The 26,367-nt window shown below is 34.8% G+C and overlaps 1 protein-coding gene across 1 annotated transcript in view; it reads right to left on the bottom strand.

The window, feature by feature from the left end:
* The window catches only part of LOC143257848 (tyrosine-protein phosphatase 69D-like), a 79,195-nt gene extending 53,718 nt beyond the window's left edge, over positions 1-25,477 (bottom strand). Inside the window, exons 1-5 of the mRNA XM_076516880.1 lie at positions 25,156-25,477; positions 19,165-19,458; positions 13,474-13,742; positions 10,709-10,778; positions 3,509-3,630 (exon numbers count right to left, since the gene is read on the bottom strand). Of these exons, the coding sequence (XP_076372995.1) occupies positions 3,509-3,630; positions 10,709-10,778; positions 13,474-13,742; positions 19,165-19,458; positions 25,156-25,477 (1,077 nt within the window). The remainder of the gene's footprint in view (positions 1-3,508; positions 3,631-10,708; positions 10,779-13,473; positions 13,743-19,164; positions 19,459-25,155) is intronic.
* Positions 25,478-26,367: the final 890 nt, after the last annotated feature.

The following is a 26,367-nucleotide window of genomic DNA, read 5'->3' as shown; positions in this document are numbered from 1 at the left end:
GTTGAATTCAAGATTGTATTAATGATGGATTTGTGGCATCGTTATATTTGACCTCACGCTTTGGGTTGCATTGTTATCCCATGCTTTTGTGGGGAAAGCTGTATAAATTAAAAATAAATACGAAGCAGTGAAAGCGGTATGGAGATAAATCAAAGTACCATTGATTACACTGATATGAACAGGGAATGCAGATTTGCGAAACGTGTATTTCTTGACTGTTACCAACAGTTGAAAAGAAATGTTCTAGAGCACAAACCGTTTTCGCCTAAAACAAACATGTTTCAGAGTAGTTCACTCATTGTTAAATATTATAAAATTTGATGCTTTTAAAGTGAAGCAAGAAGTCATTTTTGAATATCATGATGTCTAATGCTTTTAAACTGAAGTAAGAGACATTGAAGTTGAAGGAAAAATCTTGCTTGTTGTTTATTTAATCTTGCTTGTTGTTTATTTAATCTTGCTTGTGTATTTAACGCCTATCACTATATCCTCCATCAATCTACATTATTACAATTAATACTACGGCATTTTCCCTAATTAACACCCTTGGATGTTGCAAACTGTAAAAGGAGGGAACTAATTATAATAATTATACAATTCCAGTTCTATTTTTCACACATAAGTTGAAATCAATGTTGATAAATGTTTTTTTTTTAAATTAAATTTACTGTAATAAAAACGGATTGTAGTAGAGGATATTGTGTTGAACTACTACTGCTATCACACAAAGTAAGTGTTTTCAAATATACTAGGAGGTGGGGCAATAATTAGGGTCGTTAATTAGGGATATTATTGTATTTAACACAAATGTAAAATTATACAGAATTATACCGTGGAATGAGAAATAAAGAGAAAAAATATTTAATGGTAAAAATATTATACTTAACTGATATGTGGGATAAATTATGCTCTTATTCCTGTATCGAAGGGAATACAGATTTACCGTAGAATACTGAACATAGTTTGGTTTGTTTTAAATTTCATGCAAAGCTACACGAGGACTATTTGCGCTAGCCGTCCCTAATTTGGCATTGTAAAGTTATAGGGAAGGTAGCTAGTTATCACTACCCACCGGCAACTCTTGGGCTACTCTTTTACCAACGAATAGTGGGATTGATCGTAACTTTATAACACCCCCACGACTGAAAGGGTGAGTGTGTTTGGTGGGACGGGAATTCGAACCCGCGACCCTCATATTACGAGTCGAGTGCCTTAACCACCTGGCTATGCCGGGCCCTGAACATAATTATAATTGGCGTTTTCTTTCCAAATATTGTGGTAGATTAAAACCCAATTGTGATCGATTAAAAACCCCTCCCCCCAAGAAAACAAATCACGCTGCACACTTTGAGGCAGAGTGTGCGTTATAGGGGTGACGCTCAAATCTCACTAGTTGTTAGATAAGAGTTTTCTGAAAGTTGGCGGTGGGCACTGTTGGCTAATAGCGTAGATAGTCCTTAAATAGATTTGCTTAAATATCCGAAAAACAAACAACATTGTCGTGATGACGAGAAACCCACTTGAAGTGAAAACGTATTCTGAAGTCGAGTGGTATGGGTATTAAAACTTTAATTAAAATAAAGTACAAAACAACGCTTCTTTCTCTTAACCTGAAGATGACCTACGAAGGTCGAAACGCTGTTCTCTAATATATTTTAATTAAAGTTTTAATACCCCTACCAGCCGTCTTCAGAATACAAACAAACATTGTAATAGATTTTCGAAGTAGATGTTTGTTAAAAATGAATAACTAAAAAATTTTAATCTGGACGTAAGACCTCCGGAGGCGGGTGCCCCTCAAGGAGGATTGCTTAGTCTTACCCTGTTTATCATGTGGCGACACGGCTTTCCAAGATCCAACCACAATTTTTTGCTTATAGGTTCTTTTTTGTTTTTTTTTTAAATTCGCGCAAAGCTACACGAGTGCTACTTGCTCTAGCTGTCCCTAATTTAGCAGTGTAAAGCTAGGGGGAAGACAGCTAGTCATTACCAGCCACCGCAAACCCTTGGGCTAATTAATATTTTACTAACAAATGGTAAGATTGACCGTTACATAACAATGTCCCCATGGTTGAAAGGGTGAGCATATCTTTAGTCTTATAATAATTCAAACCCGCGACCCTCAGATTGCGAGTCGAGCGCCCTTACCACCTGATCATGCCGGACGTCGTAGGTTGCAGATGATGTTGGAATCTAAAAGAGTGCCTCAAATCCAACAGTAATAACAAATAACATATAACCACTACTGAACGAAACAGAAATGTATTTCAGTAAGTGTAAATTTAAAACAAATGAGCACAATTCAAAAGTCGTATTCTTTGATAGATTGTTTAGGCAGAGCATTCATGATGAAACTTTGTAGAATGGACGGCAACTGCCTGTTGTGGAAACACAAGTGTAGAGGATGAAGTTTCTTCCACCTTTAGTCTTCATACGGGTCTCTCTTACAGGTAGTAACATCAGTAAAATTATTACATTTGACACAAAATTAAATTGGATATCACACATTAATAACACAAAAGACAGAATATGGAAAAGCTCTTACGAGTTTGACTGGCACCAGCTAAGGAGCTTCACCAGAAAACCTTAAAGGTTTACAGAATATTCATAAGACGAGTCGTAGGATATGTCAGCATAACATGGAAAAATGTATCAAAAATATACACAAACAAACTACAGCAAACTATACTTTAACGAAAGCATATAGAGTCTCACGATTAACACGACTGTTCAAACATTCCAACTCTATCAGACATGTTCCCGGATATCTGTCTTCAATATTATAAGAAAAAATATTAATTAAAACGAACTGATGAGGAAACTATAGAGTTCCACAATATATGATGGACCAAGTTTTAAGTAGCTATCTTTTCTAAACATCGTAAACAAGAAACTAACAGACCTAATAGTTCTAGGTTAAATGAATTTTAGACACAAACGTAGCTCTATTTTAAAAGTGTTAGTATATAAAAATAGGATTGTGTGTATGTGCGTGTGTATGTATATATGATTGCTAAGTGGAACTGAATTTCAAACATGGATTAATAGTTTGATCATGCATGAGTGAACCTAGTGAAAATATACGTGTTAATATTACCCCATTAATTGGACTTGGTATGAAACTGAGAAGTTAATTAAGACCGCGGACAATGAACACAAATTAACATACTGTGCGTAAGGCAACAACGTAAGAAGGATTATTACTTAGGATTCAGTAAAAGTGTAAATAAAATAACAATACGTGGCTCTCATGGTCCAAAACATAAACTGAATTCTAATGAATAAGAAGTAGATTTACGTCTTTTGTATTCACTTGTAATTTAAGTCTATTAAAATTTGCAATAATTTATGCTTACTAACGTCGATTTGTTTTACTTTTAATTTAGGCTAATTTAGTAATTGATCGTGTACGATATTTACCTGTAGACTTACTTAAGCCTACTATCTTTTCTAGTAATAAAACGTAAAAGCTTTATACTACATTTGTCACTGAATTAAATGTACTTACGTTGTACGATTCTACTATTCCTCTGACTTTCACTGGCGGTTTCCACGTCACATTGATATAGTTTTGTTTGGTTTTGACGTGAAATTCACACACCACTTTTACGTTACCAGCAGGATCTGCCACTATAGAACAAAATATGACGTCAGATTATTAATTCTTACTAATGTACGAAACTAGGCGGATTTACAACGCTAAAATCAGGGGTTTAATTCCCCTCGGTGGACTCAGCATATAGGCCGATGTGGCTTTTCTATAAGAAAAAAAAACACACACACGAAACTAGGTGAACAGTGGGTCTAATTGTTTGGTTCTTTTGTGGATTTTGCGCAAAGCTACACATAGGCTATCCGCACTAGTCGTCCCTAATTTAGTAGTGTAAGGGAAGGAAGCTAGTCATCACCATCCACCGCCAACTCTTAGATTACTCTTTTACCAATGAATAGTGGATTGACCGTAACATAAGTGCGTCCCCACAGCTGAAAGGATGAGCATGATGATGTGACAGGAATTCAAATCCGCAACCCTCAGATTATGAGTCCAGTGCCCTAACCACCTAACCATACCGGCCCGTGGGTCTGATATGGGTGATACAATCGCACTATTTATATATCTGTTTTTGTTTGTCTCCATTGTCACTGCCCATACTGGACCAAACATGGCGGCGGAAAAGTCATAGCTATAAGTTTTAAAGATGGCAGTAGTTCTTAATGAGCAGTAAATAAACAAAATACTTTTATTAGTTTTCAAATTGAGACAAGTGGCAAAATAATAAAGAATACAACATTGCAGTACTGATATGATAATAAAAAAATTGTTTTATTACGTTATAAATATCGTGGTTTTTCTTATTGCAAACTGACATTCAAACATTAGAGGTTGATTGTACTTTGACTAACAGGAGAAAAATAACGCATAACGAATGTGTAAAAATCAAAGGTTTGGGTGGTGAAAGTCACTCCATGTGACATATTTTGATGACATTTCATGTTTCAACTGTCAAGATGATACATGAAACTAGCATTGTTGGTGAGAGAAGCAGTCCAGAAAAAGAGATGGAAAGCGCCAAAAACACTCTCCAAAAGTCACATAGTGTAACTCGTGATATTTCTCTTACGACATACACGACAGTCTAGAAGGAATTTTAGTAAGGGTACAGGTGTGAATGTCAAGATCGGAACGGCTAGATACACATCTGCATGAAGTGGCTTCAACAAATGTGTCTGCTCAAAAACGTCCGTTTAGGATAAGTATAACTGAATGGTGTATGTGGGAAGTGGAGCGGGTTAGTGATCTTCTAGACGAACTCAAATTTAAATTTCATGACAACTCTATGGCAATGCAATGAGTGACATCACAATCAAAATACATTTCAAAGCATACAACGGAACCAATACGAGTGTTGGCTCCATTTTAGCAAATGGAGATTTACACATAACTGGTGGTACTTTGACTAGTGATTGGCCTGATGACATCTTATCCATTATGTTCTTCGCTCAGGATAAACCTGCTGGGCACGAATTCACTCTCTATGAAGATAGTAACGCAGCAAATGTGGTGAAATAAAATCTAGAAGTAAAAAAAGACCGACTGAATTCCTACAACTAGGGCTTGGTTTGCACAACCACAATATGAATATTATTCAAATTATGTGGATGTTACGAAGATCACTCAGCAAACAAACAATTTGACTGAACAATTGGGTTTAATTACATGGTGTAATATACAAATATTTACTGTTTTGTTTGATTATTGCACAACGTATCGTTTTTTTTTGTATATTTCTAATAAATTATTACATTAATAATCAATTGACCACTTAGTTGAAAGTACTCATTATTTGCGGCTCCTGCGAACGTATCACCTGTTTTAAATTACAGATTAACAATATGAAACTAAATAAAATTATATACAACACTGTATATAGAACAATTACCTTTATGTATTAGTGATAAACTTATTACAGAGTGCACATGAACTCGTATATGAACACTGTTACTGTTGACAGCTTTATTCTTTCAACCAAAAGGTTGCACTCTCTCGATGGCTTGAAAAAATACCATGGAAACATCTTGAATTTTAGATAGTACTTTCTACATATCTTAGAGAGATAAACGTACATTGGACTCGGCAGTGGCACAGTGGAATGTCTCCGGACTTACAACGCTAGAAACTGGATTTCGATACTCATGGTGAGCAGAAGACGGATAGCCCATTGTGTAGCTTTGTGCCTAACTTCAAACAAACAAACGTACACTCAGAGTACAGTTGTAAAATGAACCTTCGTGTGGGTTACTGAGCAATTGGTGAAAGATTATACTTTAAGGATCTGATATTGAATATTAGATTAACTGTAATTTTGAGTACACGAACATTATGGAGAAACCTTAATTCAACACATATTACTCGTCTCATTACTATACTATATTTTTTTTAAGTAAATGGTTTATGGTATAGGAGACATTACCTGTTAGGTAAGTAAGCTGTTTATTATTTTCAGGTGAAATACAATATTGATATTTCTTCAAAGAGAACTTACGCTATCAAACGATTACGAGATTATATTTTTACGACACGTCTAGAATGGATTTTTACTACCCACAGTAAACTATTTATTCATGCAGGATTTGAAGAGCATATATACTAATGAGGGGTAGAATTCCCCAAAACTCGGTAGCATGTGGTGAACCAAGTAATAGATTTTCATGTTTCGTTTTACCGTTTTATTGGCCTACAAAATAATATAGAATAATAAATTACCAGCATCTATGATATACGCAAGTAAAATACAACTGTAACAAGCCTAGTCCCCCTGCGTATGTTTTTATTTATTTGTTTGTTCTTGTCTATGGTCAGTAATGAGGGGGTAGATTTCCCCGAAACATGTATAACGTATTTTTCTCCCAAAAGAAATCAAACAATTTTACAATAACTTTACACACGTGCAGAAAGACAACGTAACTTTCGTCACGTGAACAATGTGTGCCAATTTCTTTCTGTCAATAGACGTAAACAATGAGATCTCACTTCAGACTTATACTGAGATGAACGATATATGTATTGACTTCCCCCTCGAAGATTCTTTACAGCGAACATGGGATTGAATCAGCAACTTTCAAAAGAAAGAAAGAGCGTTCATCAACTGAATGTTAGAAAAAGGTTGAACCGCGACTGTTCTCGATAAAACATGTTACTAGATAACGACTAATGGAGACTTTCCCTACACACCAAATCCCTCCAGATTTCTGTTTTATTTTCTAACTCAGCTACGTTTTTACCGACCTTCTTTTTTCTTCACTGTAGATATATGATATTTGACAGGCAACAATTTCTCTGCAGTTTGAAGAATCTTTCTTTTTTTTTTCCGAGGAGAGTGAAACAGAACATCGGGTTTCGCTTGCTTTCATTCCCTCGAGCCTGTTTAATTTCCAACTGGTCAGTTCCAACACGATATAGTTTTTTGTTTATTTTGAAATTTTGCGAAAAGTTACACGGGGGATATATGTTCTAGCCGTCCCTAATTTTACAGTGTAAGACTAGAGGGAAGACAGCTAGTCATTACCACCCACCGCCAACCCTTGGGCTACTCTTTTACTAACGAATAGTCGGATTTACTGTCACATTATAACCGACTCCACGACTGAAAGGATGAGCATATTTGGTGTGACTGTGATTTGAACCCTCAGGTTATAAGTTGAGCGCCCTAACCATCTGGCCATGCCGGGCCCAACCATACGTATGCACACTAACGTTTTTCATCGTACATTGAACCTTACTAATTGGCTATTAAACCATGTTTCTACTGTCAAAGGAGGATACTTTAAAACAATAATGATAATAGTCACAATAAAACAATGAAATTTGTTAGGAGGTGAGATAAATAAAATAAACTGATGAAAAACACATACGCACAAAACACATAAATCACACTTGATAGATGGCAAACGATAAGAAATCCACACACGTCACGTTATGACCAAATTTTAGAATTCTAACTTTTTGCCTGATGTAACGATTTCTTTCAACAAATATAAACAGAACAGTTGTCATGGTAAATACCCTATACGGTCACCTAATCCTAATTATTGATTACTTACAACTGTTTCATTAATTACTAAATATTAACTGTCTATTAATTTCTAGCGCCTTCATGGAAGTCATGAGAAAGACTATTTCTGTGGTGGTGGTGGCTGGGATTCGAATCTAAGTTTTCTTAGTAGAGATGGTTGCGTGATTTAGATATTCCTAGTTTGTTTGTTTTTTAATGTTGCGCAAAGCTACATTAGAGCTATCTGGGCTAGCCATCTCTGATTTTGCAGTGTAAGACTAGAGGGAAGGCAGCTAGTCATCACCACCCACTGCCAACTCTTGGGATACTCTTTTACCAACGAATAGTGGGATTGACTGTTACAGTATAACGCTCCCACGGCTGAAAGGACGAGTATGTTTGAAGTGATGGGGATTCGAACCCGCAGGTTTACGAGTCGAGTGCCTTAACCACCTGGCTGTACCGGGCCTGTATTCCTAGATATCCTCTGTGAAGGCTTTAATCAGCTTTAAGTTATTTGAGCGTTTTAATAAAATATATATTTGTTTTGCCGATATATCGGTATTATAGAGTATCGTATGTTTGTTATACTTCTGGAAATTTAGCTTTTGTTGATCCTTTTGTTTCTCCTACATATTGTAATCGACGTCTACAAGGAATGTTGAGAGTTTGATTTTTTAGTTTTATTTATCTATCGGGTGATTTGGTGTCTATTAACTATGATCGTATTTTGTAGTTGTGACTAAGAAGTGATCTGACTTTGTGCTATTTAAAATTTGTACATATGTCTTCATAGACCCAATGAACCTCCGACCAAACTGGGTAAAAATCCAGTTATAGGGATCAAAGTGGTGGAGAGAAACACAAAAAAATACCATAAAAAGTGCATAATGCAAAGCCGAAAATTTCTTTAACACCATATGGACCACATGAGCCTTCATATTAATTTTGGTGAAGATCCATTCACACTCCCGAGGACTCTTTATATACACCTACAACAGACAGCACTATTATATAGATAATATTCATTTTAAAGACTAGGCAGTTAATGGTTCCTCTTTTTGTATTGGTTTTATTTATACTCGAGGTATTTCCTGTACCCGTGGTTCATGAGCTGTGTGTTTATTATATCCTTTTCCATTGTGAATTACACCACTAGATGTTATCTGTTCAAGTGGTTCATAAATTATAAAATGTGTCTCCATATTACAAACGTATCATCAACGGAACTTCGCAAAATCCAGGGATTTAGAGGAGCTGTTTTGAAGAAATTATCTTGATAAGTTTATATAGAGGGCTATGCACCCAAAGCTTGGCCTTCTAGTTGTTGGTGGTGGTGGCAGAGATGAACTCATAGTTTGGTCTCCTAGATGTTGGTTGTGTTTATCTTCATGCTGGAAGTGAGTTTTGCCGATACAAAAGGTTGAGTTATATTACTGTGTAGATGGCTAGTTGCATGCTTTTTTCAGGATTTATATCCCTTTGAAACAGTTTTTGTAGCGTGAAAGGACTGGTGAGTTGGTAAATTGGTTGGATAGGTTAAGTTGACCATTGCATCTTGAGGTTTTCGTGGCTCTAGAAATTTGGGCGAGTTCTTAACACCTCTTAAAATTGAAATTATTTTTACAAACTTAGGAGTGGCGAATCTCTAAATTTAATTGTATGAAGAGAGGGTAACCTTGCATTTTGTGTTGAGTGAAACTTTTACTTTCTTGAAGGTAGTTCTTTATTAATAAAAAGATAATAATAATAATTAGGCTTATATTATCGTATAGGCTACTGACAATAATAACAGTAGATATCCGATCGCCATAACTTTAACGTAAGTAATTAAAAATGTGTAAATATTGTCTCGCTCTTTTTTTTACAGATGTAAAAACGTAAAATTATTTTTCACTTATATATGAGGGAAAGAAAATATATTAGTTTCTCTGCGATAATGGGTACAAACAATATGATTGCGTTACTAACGTTCATCTGATGTAAAGAAACTGAGTACATTTGTCTTTTAAGGCCCAATACAATCTAATGTTTAGGGCACTAACAGAGGATATCGAGTTTGAATCCCGTCATCCAATATGCTTGATGTTTAAGTAAAAAAATCAGCTCAAGAGCTTGCGATGGGTGATTTTTACTAGCTGCCTTTTCTCCAGTCTATCTCTTCAGAATTAGAGACGGTTAATGCAGAAATCACCTGAGTAGCTTTGAGCAAATATGAAAAAAACAACAAACTTGCTTTTAATAAATACAAACAATACGAGTTTAATTCTAATGTAATGCTGATGAAGAAGAAATTCAATCACTGCAGTCATTATTTACATTGTATACAAAGTGTTAATTTAATTCTTTTAACAGGTATAAACGACCTGCTTTGTTGACTTCTGACATCTCATGTGACCAAAAGTGTTTGTTTTCTGATATACAACATGCCTGCAATGGCTTAATAGCCTTGAAAATTTTCTTCATGTTACTCGGCAATTCCTTCACTCTGAATTCGAAAATGATATCCGTTTTTCTCCATCTACGTATAGATTTTTCATAAAACGTAATATGTTCTTTTACACAAATGAATCACTTTCATTGAAATAAAGTCACATTTTGTTATGCTTAAAATGTTCACAACCACTGGCTATAGATTTCTCTAGATCAATTGCGACTTGAGGGTCTTATCGATTGTTTTAGAATCTACAAGAAATACACTACAAGTATATAAACGGTTAACAAGTCATATGACGCGTCATTTCAGGATAGTATTTATTTGTGCGTGCACATATATTTTTCTCTTTCCAATATTATTTATTCATCACTATGGTAACAAGAAGTTCTGTAAATGACCCAAACATATTGTTATATTTGTGGTAAATTTGAGCTAAGTAAGTTTTTCTTCCCGATTTGTAGAAAAAAAAAGCCTTAGTAGAAAAAAATTAATATTATTTTCCAAATCTGTGTGGTTGAATTATGGAAAAATCCGTTATTAAAATTAAAACAACATTTATGGAGTTTAAGTTCGCAGGACTGTTTAATCGTTGTAACAACACGTATTACTTTAAATATGCTGTACCTGCATCAGTTAACAGAAAAAAAAAACTATTTGTGAACGAAGTAGATTTTACTAGAGTTTGATTTCAATCGTTTTATGGAATAAAGAAACTTACTTCCATCAGAGGTCTCTTCTTCGACTGAATTTGACCAATTTCCACACCCAATCGCATTGCATGCTTTAACCTGAAAGTTAATAATTAAAAAACTGTGAACGTTTAAACAGAAATTCATTTAAACTCGAAATTTAAAACATAACATTACGAATGGAAAGGTGTAAAAAAGGTATTGTAAGCTCAGTTGTTAAAAGAAAATATTTATAAATTATCACAAGTTACAAGTGATGCATTCCGATTTCCATACTTGGCAGATTTTGTTAATATCATGCATTGATTTTCCCAGTGTTTTCTTTCGACTTATTTCTTACATCTAATAAATTTATAATTGATGAATATAAGATTTCTTATATTTCTTAACGTTAAATATAATAAAACGCTTCAGTAGTTCTTATATCAGTATACACGTTGATAGAAGATCGGGCGTATCCAAGTAGAATGTTCGAGCTATAAATCCGAGAGTTTATGGTTCGCATTTTAGCTCCGTGGGTGCGTTACAAGACTGACAGACAACTCAAAGCATCAGACCGGACTAAAGCAGTTCAAACGTTGACCTTCAGTATTTTAAACGTCTTTCTCTCTAGTTCATTAGTTTAAAATTATGCTCAGATAACCCCTGTGTAGATTTGCACGAGTCCATTAGTGGCACAGTGGTATGTTTGCAGATTTATACTGCTAGGAACAGAATTTCGAAAGCCTTAATTGGAAGAGCACAGTTAGCCCTTTGTGCAGACATTCACGAAATTCTGCACCAAACAAACAGAGTAGTAATATATGACTGACATTATAATAAATACAGTGGAACACAGGAAAGAGTCCTCTGCTGGGACAGAGCTAAGTCTGCGGATTTACAACGTCAAAATTAGGAGCTCCATTACCGTCGATGGACACAATAGACAGCCCGATGTGGTTTTACTACAACAAGACACAAATATACACAAGAAGGGATGTATTTTTCTCACTACGTTTCTCAATTAATTATGAAAATAAATTCAATCGATTTCAGAACACGTATTTGTGAATTTTATGTTCCTATATTTATAAATTAAGTTTTTATAACTAGTTTTCTGGAATTTTTATGCAAAGCTATGCGCAGATACCCCTTGTGTAGTTTTTTTTTTCATCAATATTCATTTTTTGTCTTAAAATCTCATTATTCAGTCAGACGAGTGTAACCCAAAAGTTGACAATGAATGCTGTTCGCTAGCTGTCTTCCATCTAGCCTTAAACTGCTAAATTAGGGATGTCTAGCACAGACAGCCCTCGTGTAGCTTTGCGCGAAATTCAAAAACAAACAAACAAAAAATTACTTTGAACATTTGGTTACAAAATTGGTCTTTGATGGCGTTACTCGTGCTTGACGAGTTTCCGTTATAATTCCCCTCTTTAAGTCTCGCATATTCGTGCTCCTTCCGTTGTTTTGCAGACATAATGTTAAGGTTCAGACTGCCACTTGAAATATCACACGATAGCCTTTTATATATATATATATATATTTAGATGTGTACTCTGCGAGTGTAGGGCCTGATAAAATGGCTAGTCCGAGCAGAATGCCAGTCGCGTATGAAACTGCTCAACAAGTTGTTTTTAATACCTTTGAACTCTGAAACTGAGGTGTATAATCGACAATCGTTAATAAATAGCTTCAAAATCACATGTCGTAATACATATTACTGAATAATTGGTTTATATTTGGAAAGTTTGTCATACAAGTGCGAAACAAAGAATCTAACGAAGTCAACAAATTTTTTTCTCAAACCACCCCCTAGCAAAGCAGTACGTATGAAAACTTACAACGGTAAAAACCGAATTTTGATACCCGTCGTGGGAAGAGCACAGATAGTCCATTGTGTAGCTTTGTGTTCAACTACAAACATTTTTCAAGAAGACAGTTAAAAGAGACGAAAGGTAATGGATGGAAAACTATAAAGTTATTGGTCACAGTAGAATAAACGTTTGTTTATCTGAGTAAACAGAACTTTAATGATAAAAAAGTTAGTAGAACATTACCAAATTTCGTGCAAATCTACTGAAGGTTTCTCTGAACTAGTCGTCCTTAATTGAGACGTGACAGACAGCTAGTTAGGTGAAGGCAACTTGTCAACACTATCTGCTGTCAATTATTGGCTATTCTTTACCGAAGAACAGCGAGATCAGTCGTCACATAAGTTACGCTCTTAATGCTGAAAGGGAGAATATATTATGTGAATATTTGACTTGAACTTTCACGAAAAGCTGCAGGATAGTTTTTTTTTTTTTTTTTTTGCTAGCCGTTCCTAATTTATAGAAAAGGCAGTTAGTAAACACCACCCATTGCAAACTCTTGGGTTACTCTTCTACCAACGAATAGTGGAATTCGTCCGGCACATTATAACATTGTCAGAGCTGAAAAAGCAAGCATATTCGACATATAGACTGCGTGACGAGGGCGTTAACTAGCTGATCTCGGTGACTTCAACATAGTAAAACGTGCTAGATCTCTAGCTACATATTGTATGATGTATTAATTGAAGAAATTATTTAAAAAAATAATAAATAAATTCTTAATAAATACGCAAGCAGAACAGAAAATGCACCTTTTTTATACTAGGTTTTGTAACATAATTAAACAATGACATGTAACATTTAACAGAAATATACAAAATATGAAAAGAGTAGGAATTAGAAGAGTACAGTGAAAATAAGAAACATGCAAAAAATAAATTTTAATCTGCAGACTAAACTTGGAAAAGATAGGAAGAGACATAAGAGCTTTTCAATCTCACTCGAAATGCGTATTTTTCTCCGGGGTCAAGGTTTCCGAACAGGTACATGTAGTTGCTTCGAGGACTTCTCCAGGTATTCTCAGTTTGATTATTACCTTGAATTGACGTTCCATTCATAATCTCGCTGGCCACAACCTTTCCTTTGTGAGTGAGCTGCAGGATATAATGTGTAATCCCTGCTCCATTGTCATGGGTTGGTCTCTTCCAGCCAAATAGTAGAGTCTGATTCGTTGACGCAAAGGCGTGGATCTGAGACACTTTCGGTGGAGCTGCAATAATTATATATATATATTTATATATATCATGCAAACTAAAATATATATGATTCTCAATAAGAAGTGCAAATAATACAGTCCTAAAGATTAAATGTTAAGAGAAGAGATGATCATATGATCTAATAAGTGGCATTATATATCGTAGAAAAAGAATTATTGTATAAAGTGATTAGTGGCATTGTATAATTTCCTTTTCCAATAATATCTGTTCTCTACATTTCACAACGACGTTAATTACTTTGTATAATAATTTGCAGGATAGATACATATCACAATTGCAGTCTAATTAAGTGGCACTTAGGAAATAAGAAAATAAACTTTTATCTCAGTTATATATTTTTACCGGGTTTATAGGTAGAGAAACTCTTGTAACCCGGTTAACTCGGTCTGTTTCACTATTTTAAAATTTTTTTAGGATAAACTTTCTTATTTTGAAAAGTACACGTTTACAAATAGAAAAAATAGACAAACACACACACAAACGGACATGATTAAAGGTGATAAGATCAGCAAATGGGGTCATTTTTCTGTTGCATATTTTTTTGTTGAATCTCACGTGTTACTATACAACACGCTAATAGAAATTAGTATTGAACTCAATCTACCTCTTGGCTTTTCCATATATAATACTAGAACTGCATACCAAGAATATTCCAAGGTTTCAAAGCTGAGTGACAAAACAATCGTAGCACTAAAACGGAATGAATCTCGTAAAGCATGAACATGTGTTCAATTTCCGTCGATGAAAACGTCATGGGAGTGCCGAGTGTTATCCGGTGTTTAGCGTGATCTGAATATGGATAGTGTTTAATGGTTGGTTAAGCAAGTATAAATAGGTTTGCCTTTGCCAAGAATGAATCTCTCGTAACAGTAGAACTGGAAAATCAAAGTTTTGCGTTGTTTTCTATAGGTAATTATTTACAAGTAAACCGATTTCTGTACAGGAAATGTGTGCTTAGTGAAAGAACACACAAAGCACTTAAGACATTAAGGCCTAATATCTGTGTTAAGGTAAAACTAACAAACACACACACACACACAATGAAAATATAATGGTTCATGAAAAACTTCCACTCTGAGCACGATAGGGATTACAAAATGAAAACCAATGACCTTAAAGAAACACGTGTGTATTTCTAGTTTTATAAATAATTGTTGTAAAACATTGAAATATTACGGAGCAGGACACTTAAGCTAGCGAGGTATGCGCCATTAGAATGTAACAGATGTGATATTACATTGCAATGAAACTAATTATTGTTTAAATCACTTTTCCATTTGTCCAATACGGATTTCTAGATGGAAGAGAAGATATTATTTGAAACAATCATTCAAAGTTATGGTTGTTGCGCATTAGAAACGAGCTTTTAGTTACAGTAAACGTTAAGAAGGTGTGAGTTTACAGTAGATTATGTAACTTTCGCGAAGACGAAGACGAAAAAAATCACAGCAAAAATATATTTAATCTCATGATTTTAACTCGTTTAGGACCCGGCATGGCCAGGTGGTTAATGACGCTCGACTAGCAACCTGAGGGTCGTGCGTTCGAATCACCGTTACACCAAAGATGCTGAGGACGTTATAATGTGGCGGTCAATCCTATTACCAACGAACATTAGGATTGACCGAAATAACTCATATATAATCAGAAAAACAACTACCTTGGGAAAACAGTCTTAATTATATATCACGTGAATTCTGGCAGCTTTGAAATGATTAACCATATTATATAAAAATTGCCAGAATTTACGTGATAGATAATTAATACTGTTTTCCCAAGGTAGTTTGTTCTGTATTACATATAACTTATTTTGGTAAGCTTTATTAAAGCTTTCGTAGTTAAAACTATTATTTTTTTCAACAGCTTAAATTTACATTGGTTCCGAACTTTTATTTTCCTCACCATACGTTTAGATTATTAATTATGATTAACGTTCTTTACATTAAAACCTGCGAATATTATGGAATATTAAAAGACCACTGCCTAGCAACAAGACGTCAAAAACCAGTTATAAAGCTTCTACACATTTTTAGATTTTATTTAATTGTTATAAGCTGACTATTTGCAGCGCATGAAAAATTACTTTTCGTAAAATATTCCCTAACCAGGCTTATTTTTTACGTAAACAACAAATCCAGGAAGCGAATCGTAATGAAATAATGAATCTCATTACATTGCAATGTCTGAAAATGAATCAACAGCAGAAGCCTTATCTTTCAAAAACGTAATTTTGATGCACAGTCGTGAATCACCTTTACCAAATTTATACTAGTTTATAAGTGTTTTTTTATTTCTGGAATAACTTCCAAAAATTCTAGTTTTCAGATAATGATAAAGTTATATAATTTCCTAGATCAATTGTAACAAATATCGTGTTTATCGTACAAAATATGGACAGTAAAGTTTGATATTTTTGTCCACCTTTCTGACTGTTGTGTAATATTTTCAGTACTTCTTATCTTTACAATATCAATAATGTGTAGTCATCAATCCTTTTGCCGTAAACAGAAACCAAAAGCAAATTATTATTACTTTTTAACTGACTATACATTTGAAAATTCTGTGTAAACAGTAACGCCCGGCATGGCGAAGTGGTTAGGGCACTCGATCCTCGTAACCTAAGGGTCTCGAGTTCGAACACAACAGTCGTGTGAGCTTTATAATGTGATGGTAAATCCCACGATTCGTTGACGGTGTTGCAGGTGGGTGGTAATGAATAGCTGCCTTCCTTCTAGTCTTACACTAATAAGTTGGGGAGTACTAGTGCAGTTTTGCGAGTATTTTTGCGCGAAATCAAAAACAAACAAACTGTAAACAGTGTGATTTGTTTACTCAACCCTATCAATCTATAATTTTCAGCTGTAAGGTATCAACATTTTTTAATATTTCAAGAAGTCTGTTGTCATTAGAAGTTTGCCACTAATTTTAAACTGTCCCTGTGTTCTCACTGATCTGTTTAGTTTTGATGATCTGAAATATAATATTATACATCCTTGGCCTGAATTACAACGGCAATACAGAAAAGCTATTAATATTTAACTAGTTTCTGATTGGTACATCTGAAAAGAGGAACAATTTGTTGTATAATATATTGCGTGCAGAGTTCAATGAAATTAGTCGTTGTACCGTAGAGTTTATTTTAGTGTTTGGATTAATTCAGTTCATTTCTTGTCTTATTACACCTATGATTAGTTTTTGTGAAGTTAGTTTTCCTATTTTGTTTAACAAGCAGTTTTTGACTCAATGGTAGGAAATATTACTATTTTGTTGATAGTCATGATCCAGGGATTATTTTGCCGTTTTGTTTTCTTTGATCTGAGTAGCCTTGAAGGTGCTTCTATCCCACCAAAATGGATCATCTGCACGCTATGATCAGGCCACTTCACTGTTACTGTGTTGCTTTCCTCTTAACCTTGTAAAATGCAACTTTTGTTTTCATCACCTTTTGAGGACAAATCGTCGGATATACTACTAGGTTTACCGCTCCAATTTACAGATGTACTTATTTTTTGGGGACTTGACAACACTTCATCTGCAGCTTCCTTGAACGTTCTTACAGCTAACTCTTTGAGCAACCGGTGTTTCCTCGTTATCGCATCTATACTTGCTACACTTTTATCGTCACGGACATACTGTTACTTCACATTTGCAGGATTCGTTTTGAATTCAACCTCGTTTTCCTGAAAAGAACAAAAACTCGGAGACTCTGGCTCGATGTCACAGCAAGTCCTTACAGGTTTATAAGAAGTTATGGAACAGGTAATGCACTACAACAAAGCCATGATCACTTTCTGAATTAGGGTAAAGAACCCACTCAACCCTACTAACAATAATCAATCTTAACGTGTTTGGATATTATCCAATTACTGAACTGCATACGCCTCTGGATTTCTCACAAAATGCATATACTTATGAACGTTCCGCAAAAAAACAGCAACTGAATAGTGGATATGGTTCCTAGAAGGCGTCGTACTATCTCTACTGCCATTGAATAACATATTTAATGATAAATAGAAAGTGCATAATATAAACATTATACAGATAGCAAAAAATCTTGAGTCATGTCAGAATCGAATGAATAAAGTACAAGCTCTGTAAAAGGCGACAAAAAGTGATATTAGTATCATTGAGGCCCAGCATGACCAAGTGGTCAAGACACGCGGCTCGTAATATGAGGGTTGCGGGTTCGAATCTCCGTCGCACCTAACATACTCGCCCTTTCAGCCGAGGTGGCGTTATAATGTGACGGTCAATCTCACTATTGGTAAAAGAGTAGCCCAAGAGTTGGCGATGGGAGGTGATGACTATCTGCCTTCCCTCTGGTTTTACACTGCTAAATTTGGGACGACTAGCAAGACAGATTTCGTGTCGTTTTGCGCGAAATTGAAGAACAAATATAGTATCTTTGCGATATAACAGATTACCAATGAACGAACGAGACTAATTCACTTGTCTATCCATTATATACCATTAGTAAGGACTGTTTACTTGTGTTCATTTCTTTTTGTCAATTTTCCTTTCCTTTCTTTAAAGCAACTCAGTATATGATTAGTTTACTAAAATAATCATATTTGTCAAGTTTTGGCAGACTTTACCTATTAATTAATTCCTGTCGAATCTCCTGTTATTGCAAATATAACTTATTCACGTGTATATCTAATAAAGAACGGTAAAAGTTTGGTTAGGTTTGATAAAATACACACTATCTTGTGACCTTCATTGAAGCTTAAAAACACTGAAATATTCTGCTATGGATTATAATTATTCATCTATCTTTTTTGTCTGCTATTATATAATCATATATAGTTGATGGTGTGATCTAATAGCAGGTTCTATTTAATCTAAAAATTTAGAGAGTTTGGATCATTTCATTATAATTAATTTTATCGCTAAGTCTTCGATAACAGCGACTTTTAAAAGTGAAAATGTATTAAAACGTAAAGTTTTGATATAAAAACAATGTGCACAGTGAAATATTAATTAATGGATGTGTAAAGTGTTATAAAAACAAAATAAAAACTTCGATGTATGTCTCTTGTGTGTCTTTTAGCATTAATAAATCAACCCTCAAATTTAGCATGCTCTTAAAGAATGTCACGTGAGGAGTTAGGGTAAGTGTCTCATTAAATGCTAGCACTAACCATAACTAATTCTGAACTGATAAAGTACGAGGAAGGGCGCTAGATAACAGTAAATCCACCGTCATCTGTTGTGTGACCGAATAGTAGGGTTTAACAGTTATTCTTATAGCACATCCACATCTCCGAAGTGCGGAGCGCATTTCTAAGGCAAATTGATCTAGAATTTACAGTCCGGATACTCTAGTCACAAGGATACATTCTGTTCTAGAAGTGTCAGGAACTCATCTGAATCAATCGTGCTAATTAAGGTTTGATCAGAATGTCTAGAGCTTACCATCTGGAGGCATGGTAATGTTTGCACTTTTCCATTTAGTTGAACCGCTCCTGGTGACTGCAGCTACTTGGAATCCATACGTCATAGCTGGAGCTAGCTGTCGAACAGTATAGGAAGTAACATTAGCTGCAATATCACTGTCCACATTCATCCAATCTACCCCAGTACTGTAGTTTTTCACACGTAAATGGAAACGAACGACTGGAGTGTTATTTTTAAACATGGCGTGCCACTTTAACGACGCTGTACGAGAGTCGTGTGCTCGAAGTTCATCCAAAATAACCTGTGGTGGTTCTGAAAACAAAAAAAGTAAAAACTAAATATTCAGTTGTCGCTTTAAAAGGAAAACAAAACAAATAACTACTTAGTTGATAACGTACGTGAACTTTAAGTTTATAGTTTATTCAAACAGAATTCTGACGGCTCTGAAGAAAATACAAATGTAAAAAAATCGCTGTGGTTGAAAAAAAATTGTCGGATTTGTTTGGTATTAAATTAAAATTTGTAGACATTTCTTATTTAAACTTAAATTTTCGCGTTCAAATAAACTGAGGGTCTCGGAAAACGAGCAGAGACAAAAATTAACTTCCCGAAAAGGAGGTCAAAACAGATATGATGTGAAATGTCTTAGCAATGGTTCTGAATCTGATAACAGTTAATTATTGGCCAGGTATGGCTAAATTGTTAGATGCACTCGACTCGTAATCTGAGGGTCGCAGGTTCGAATTCCCGTCACACCAAACATGTTCGTCCTTTCAGCTGTGTGGGCGTTATAATATTACGATCAATCCCACTATTCGTTGGTAAAAGAGTAGCCCAAGAGTTGAGGGGAATGGTGATGACTAGCTGCCTTCCCTCTAGTTTTACGCTGCAAAATTAGGGACGGCTAGCGAAGATAGCCCTCGTGTAGCTTTGCGCAAAATTAAAAATAAACTAAAATTCGTTAATTATTAAAATTATATTACATATTTATCTTTCGTTTTGACACTTTTCTAAACAGACTTTAATCATACTGGAATTGCATGAAGCAGCACTGGTTAGAAATTGGTGAGAAATTTCAAAATGTCAGGTAGTCATAAATATTCGTTTTCCTGATTGGGTGATTGTTCATATCAGAGTTTTGAATCTTTTACTATTTTAATTACAGCAAAGTTACTCTTAGGATATATAACTTATTGACGACTTCGAAATAATGAACAAGGGAAACGCTGATGAGGTATGACTCTAATATATACGAATTAAGTAAACATACGGCCTTTGGGAAGCGTAGTGTAATTTCTAGTAATTTACTAATCTAGAATAGAATCATGCCTAGATTAGATGGAGTACTTAAGAAACAATGAGCATAGCCATATGATGTATCAGCCAGCGATCTTTCACTTTGAAATGATATGTTGTTTGTATCAATCATCTGTTTTTTTCCTTTTTCTTCCTTTTAAGGGAGTTTTAATTGTCACTGTTTTGTAAGGATTGTCCAGAGTAGAGAGATCTGTTACGTAAAAAGAATGGACTCTCTTGCCTTACCACGAGGGTTAGAATACAAAATATGACGACTTTGAACTGTGATTGATAACGAAATAGTTGATCGTATAGTAGGAACAGAAGGCAGGAGAAGCATTTTGTGTGTGCGTGTGTGTGTCGATTAGAAATGAAATCTCAATTATTTGTAGAAGGCTTTCTAATTGCATGGCATTATATTCATTTTAAGTCCATAAAGAATTAGAAATAACTTCGTTTTCACAGAATAACAAATTCCCTACTTAGGAAAAAGTAAACTCTAGCTTTAGGTTATAAAAAGTCTTTTTTAAATCTAGCCAATTGTGGAATTTTTGTTATAAAATTAGGGCTCACAAGAAACCCGAAAATCCGTAAAAGTTGGGACAAAATGAAATGACCCGTGAAACGTGATAAGGAATCATTTGGTCTTGTATTTTCTATTAGTGCAGTTGTTTTACATCTCTCTGAATTTTACCATTCTTACCACTCTGGTCAAAGCTGTCCTTACGTCTTCAAATGATTCTGCAAACAGTTTACAGGTAGAATCGCTTGTTTTCGGTCGTTATGTATTTCTTATCACTACCAACTAAATCTGCTCTTTGGCCTCTAAGTCTCGCTTTATCTGCAATCGGATGCATGTCTTTTTATAATAACTTCGCATCTGTGCCCATGGAGTGGAATAGAACCCTCGATTCTTGCGTTGTAAATCCGAAGACTTACCGCTGTCCCACCAGGGAGACCTGTAATCGGCTTTCTCTCGTGATCGCTTGCATTCGTACTAGTTCGGTAGTGCGTTGAGTGTTTTACTGTCTTAACAGTTGCATATAGGCTTTGTATCAGATACTTCTGCTGGCTAAGTTACACATTTCTCTATCTACCAAGAAACGAAACGAAAGGCATCTATCTACTCCTCGACTTCTTTTCGTCTTTGAAGTTGACAAGCATCGTTAGATTTTTCACATAACAGCTCCTATTCCGTACCAATTTGCAGGAGAGTAATTGAAGCGCTAAATATAATGTTTCATACATTCGAACTAATATGTTTAAAGGCACAACGTACGACCTTTGTGAAACGTGTGAAGTGAGTCGTGAGGAAGATATTAATTTTCCACGGAACAACGCGTAAGTTGAGATGACACAAATGTCTGACGATGTCAACACACGACAATAAAATCTCTATGGAGTTCGAACCCGTCAAAACCACAACTTTTCTCACAAAGAAAACCACAAACCTGCTGGTGAAGCGACCAATAACTGTACGGTGTAGCCATGTTACATTTGTTTGTTTGTAACTTCGCGCAAAGCTACACGAGGGCTATCTGCGCTAGCTGTCCCTAATTTAGCAGTATAAGTCTAGAGGGAAGGCAGCTAGTTATCACCACCCACCGCCAACTCTTGAGCTACTCTTTTACTAACGAATAGTAGAAGTGACTGTAAATTATAATGCCTCCACAGTAGAAAATGCGAGCATGTTTAGTGTGATAGGGATTCGAACTCGCGACCCTCAGATTACGAGCCGAGCGCCCTAACCAGCAGGTTATGTCTATTTGCTTGGAATTAATTACAAAGCTAGGTAATGTATTTCAGAACGGTTGGCATGGGTATTAACACTTTTATTGATAAACAGAGAACAGCGTTTCGACCTCCCTATGTCATCTTCAATAAAAGTGTTAACGTCCATACCAGCCGTTATGAGATACATTTTTATTTCAAGTGTTTCCTGTCATCAGCAAAACTACGTGATGACCTAGCTATCCGTCCAACACTGGCATCGAAACCCGCTTTCTAATGGTGTATCTCTGCAAACGTGCCGCGTGTTACGATACATTACAAGTATATTGCAGTATTTATTTACATGGTGTAAATATTCAAATAGAAGGTGTTTAGAAAGCATAAATATTTTTATTTTTGCATTAACTAACAAAATTTAAACAATGCTTTTTAATACTGAAGGTATATACGAAATAAGAAGTGAACGCAATAAAATATTCTGATCAAACTAAACATAACTTGAAATGTCTTAATGAACACATCGGTTATGAACGGAATAAAAAATGACGTTACTTCTACCCTTCCTGAACACATTGTCGAAATACGTCTATAACGCTATCAAACAATAAGTTGAAATTACACTAACAGTGATAATGAATCAACAGAAATCATATACAGCAAGTTAAATAACTCATTGCCTGTTTACTGAATTCTGCGCTAAGCCACACGATGGCTATATGCGTTATCCGTTCCTAATTCAAAAGGGATAACTAAAGAAAAAGTAACTAGTCAACACTGCCAATTCTTGGACTATTCTTTTAACAACGAAAACGTGCTCGTCCTTTCAGCCGTGAGGGTGTTATAATGTGGCGGTCTTTGTGAAGAAAAAGAAAGATAAAGTGTTAGCTGCTGTTAACGTAAAGTTCTGGAAAGAAATATTGATTTATTTTATTTAACATTCCTACCACCATTAAATATTAAAATGAGTTAAACCGTTTTTTCTAGAAATGTTGCCTTTCATTAGGTATGTTTTATTATTGACGAAGGTAACATAAAACTATTGAGACAGGTAGTATTTTAATGTTAGCCAAATAAAGATTTTATTGAACATTGTAAAAATTCGTCCTGCTTTAAATTTTTGTCAAAATATGTTAAGCGTATGGTAGCAGAGTATAATAATTTTAGTTCCTACAGTATAACTTTGTTACATCTACTCCGGTTATAACCACGATTTATCAACATTTTTACCCTACAGGTTTTCTGATAAACAATAATCCAACGTACTTAACTACATTTGCAATAAAGACAGTCCAGATGAATAATAAAACAACAAAGAAGACCTGTCAACTAATGAAAAACTAATGCCATCCTAAGACAAAGACCAAAGTTCTTCCATCTCCTAAATCCATAAAATTTTGAGATTTGAGTAGGTATAATTTGGATTAACTATTGTTGTTTCCCCTCTTTAGGGAAAAACGATCTTTGAAATTCTGTTGAGTAAGATGCTCGGAAACGAAGTCTCGTTTTAAATCACACTCAGAAAGAAGACTATTTACTCATGTCCGCCTAAACCTTTGTTTTTGGAGAGGCCATTAGCAGGATAGATGCTAAAATACATAATATAAATGCAAAATATAACAAAACAAACTTTTAAATTGATTGTAAAACAACGCACAAGAAAGAGGTTAACATCAATGGCTCTCCAATGTCATTAAAACAAGAATTCACGAATAAAACATTAATAAAGGGCATCATGGATGAAGGTTTGTATTCACAAACATCCATCGCGAGATGAGATTCTTCTGTACATGGGATAAGTTTATAACATTTTTTACACTTAGCTAATGCAATATATTTCGGTTAATACATTCTAAACAAAACAAACCTTCCTTATAAAACTATTTCAGCACTTAAAGATCTAGCTGCGTAAGTATATAAAATATATAATTATCTATTTAAATAACAGTTTTTTTATTAACATATCATAAGACAAGAGAAAAAGCACAGGTAACGAGAATATTATAATAAATACTAAAAATGACGTGAAACTGTTGTTAAATGATTTACGAAAATTACAGAATTTAACTAGAAAAATTTTTATTAAAAAGAATTTTTATGTACCTCCAAATGCACCTACTCTTCACTTACTTCGTCTTGAAGTAGTTCTTTATTCACTACGTTGAAAAATCAAATGTTATTGTGTTTACTTTGAAATTTAAATAATACTCTTGAGCCGTTTTACTATAATCTAGGTCAGGAAAACATAGTGCAAACATTCCGACAAAAATTTAACCCTTTCGACTGTAAAAAAAAAAAAAAAAGGTATTTGGTAATAATAAACATTTATTTTTCTTTATGTTTTAACACAAAGTAAAAAATACGTGTTAAAATACCAAAGACATATGTATTAATTAACATTTATTCAACACTTAAAATATTAAACATTGACTACATTGTTTAATTTAAACATTAAGCTCAGTACATAAACTCAACACAATGTTTAACTGATACACTACTTGGTAAAAACTTCCGAATTGAACTATTTTACTGTAATATCACGGAAACAAACCTTTATAGCACGTGTATTTAGCTTTCAACATAAACACCATGGTTTACCTAAGAATAATCTGATGATAGCTTGTTGCTAAGCGACAATATACGAAAAATAAGCGTGAAAGCTTTCTCGACAGAGTGACAAAGGGAATAAGCCCTCTATTCTTACTGATATAAGATGTTCCATATTATATTAAACACCTCGTGTTAAGAATATATAAAAAATGCAAGAAAAATATTATCCATTACGTAATTTATTAACTTACATTTTCCCAGCGAGTTTGCGTTAAGTTTAAGGAAATACAATGTTAAAATATGGATTTGGTTCCCTTAGTGGTCAGAGAGTAGACAGCCTACTGTGTAGCTTTGCGCTAAAGACGTACAGACAATACAATAATACACTCGTATGAAGAACAACACTGGACATTAATGATGTTATAGCAAACATACCATCAACTCTGACGTGTTGCGTTTTCTTTATCATGTTGTCTTTGTTGAAGACCACACAAATGTAAGTCTCATTATCTGATCTTTTCAACTTATTACTGAAGACCGCCCCTCGGACGGTATCCTCTCCAATATCAGCGCTTTTAATTTGGAAGTGGTCACTGAGTGTACTTAACTTCTGTCCGTCTTTTCCCCATTTTACTATAGCTTTAGGACTGGCCACAACGTTGCATGATAACCTCACGGAATCGTTAGTGAGTTGTATTGCTTCTGTCTTCTCAACCTTGATTGGCAAGGGAACTGGAAAGGAGAGAGAATTGGACATTATGGTTTTGCTGCAGTTTCTGGAACAAATTTAATTATAACGTCATACGTACATTAACATAGGAAGTACTTGCTTTGGATCGTACACTCATATGAAATAAAATACCCACCTTTGATAATAGACAGATGAGAAATAAAATACCTGGTTTTTAGACGCGGCGAAGTGGTTCGTATAATGGCCGAGTATTTATTTATTTACTTTTTAAATACGAATATTTAGCTCGTACCTTCATCTCTTGACGATATCAGATCTAACTGCAGCTGCAGCTATTGAGGAACCCTCTTAGAAAATACACAGATGAGAAATACGAGCTTTTGAGAGTGTACAATGACAGGAAATACACATGCTTTTATTAACAAACACGGGTAAGATATACTCGCTTTTAAGAGAATATACTGACAAGAAATACCTTTTTATGATAATACAAACTAAACTAAAAAGAAATTCTTTATTCTGACAGTGTACACTAATGAATAAAATTGTTTTTTGCGTACTCGCCAAAATTATATACAGAGTACTTGCGCTAGCAGTCCTTAGTCTGAACTGTTAAATTATAGAGAAAGCAACTAGTTAACAGAATCCACTGCATACTCATGTGTTACTTTTAATCGAATATTGAGATATGACCGTCACTATTACAGCGCATCCATAGCCTTTGAGCGCGAAGCGCGATTATCCGATAAGAGGATAAAAATGGAACCTGATGTTTACAATCTGGCGCCCTCCAGTGGCACAACTTACAATGCTAGAATTCGGGCTTCAATGCCCGTGGTGAGCAAAGCAGAGATAGCCCATTGTGTAACTTTGTGCTTAATTACAAATAATCTGGTACGCTAACCTCGAGACCACACTCGGCCCTATACTAATAGTAAAATCAATAAAACACTTTA

Source organism: Tachypleus tridentatus, chromosome 7 (assembly GCF_004210375.1).
Source record: "Tachypleus tridentatus isolate NWPU-2018 chromosome 7, ASM421037v1, whole genome shotgun sequence".
Taxonomy (NCBI): Eukaryota; Metazoa; Arthropoda; class Merostomata; order Xiphosura; family Limulidae; genus Tachypleus; species Tachypleus tridentatus.
Note: the sequence above shows the minus strand (reverse complement) of the source record. Positions and strands in the feature narration are given on the sequence as shown.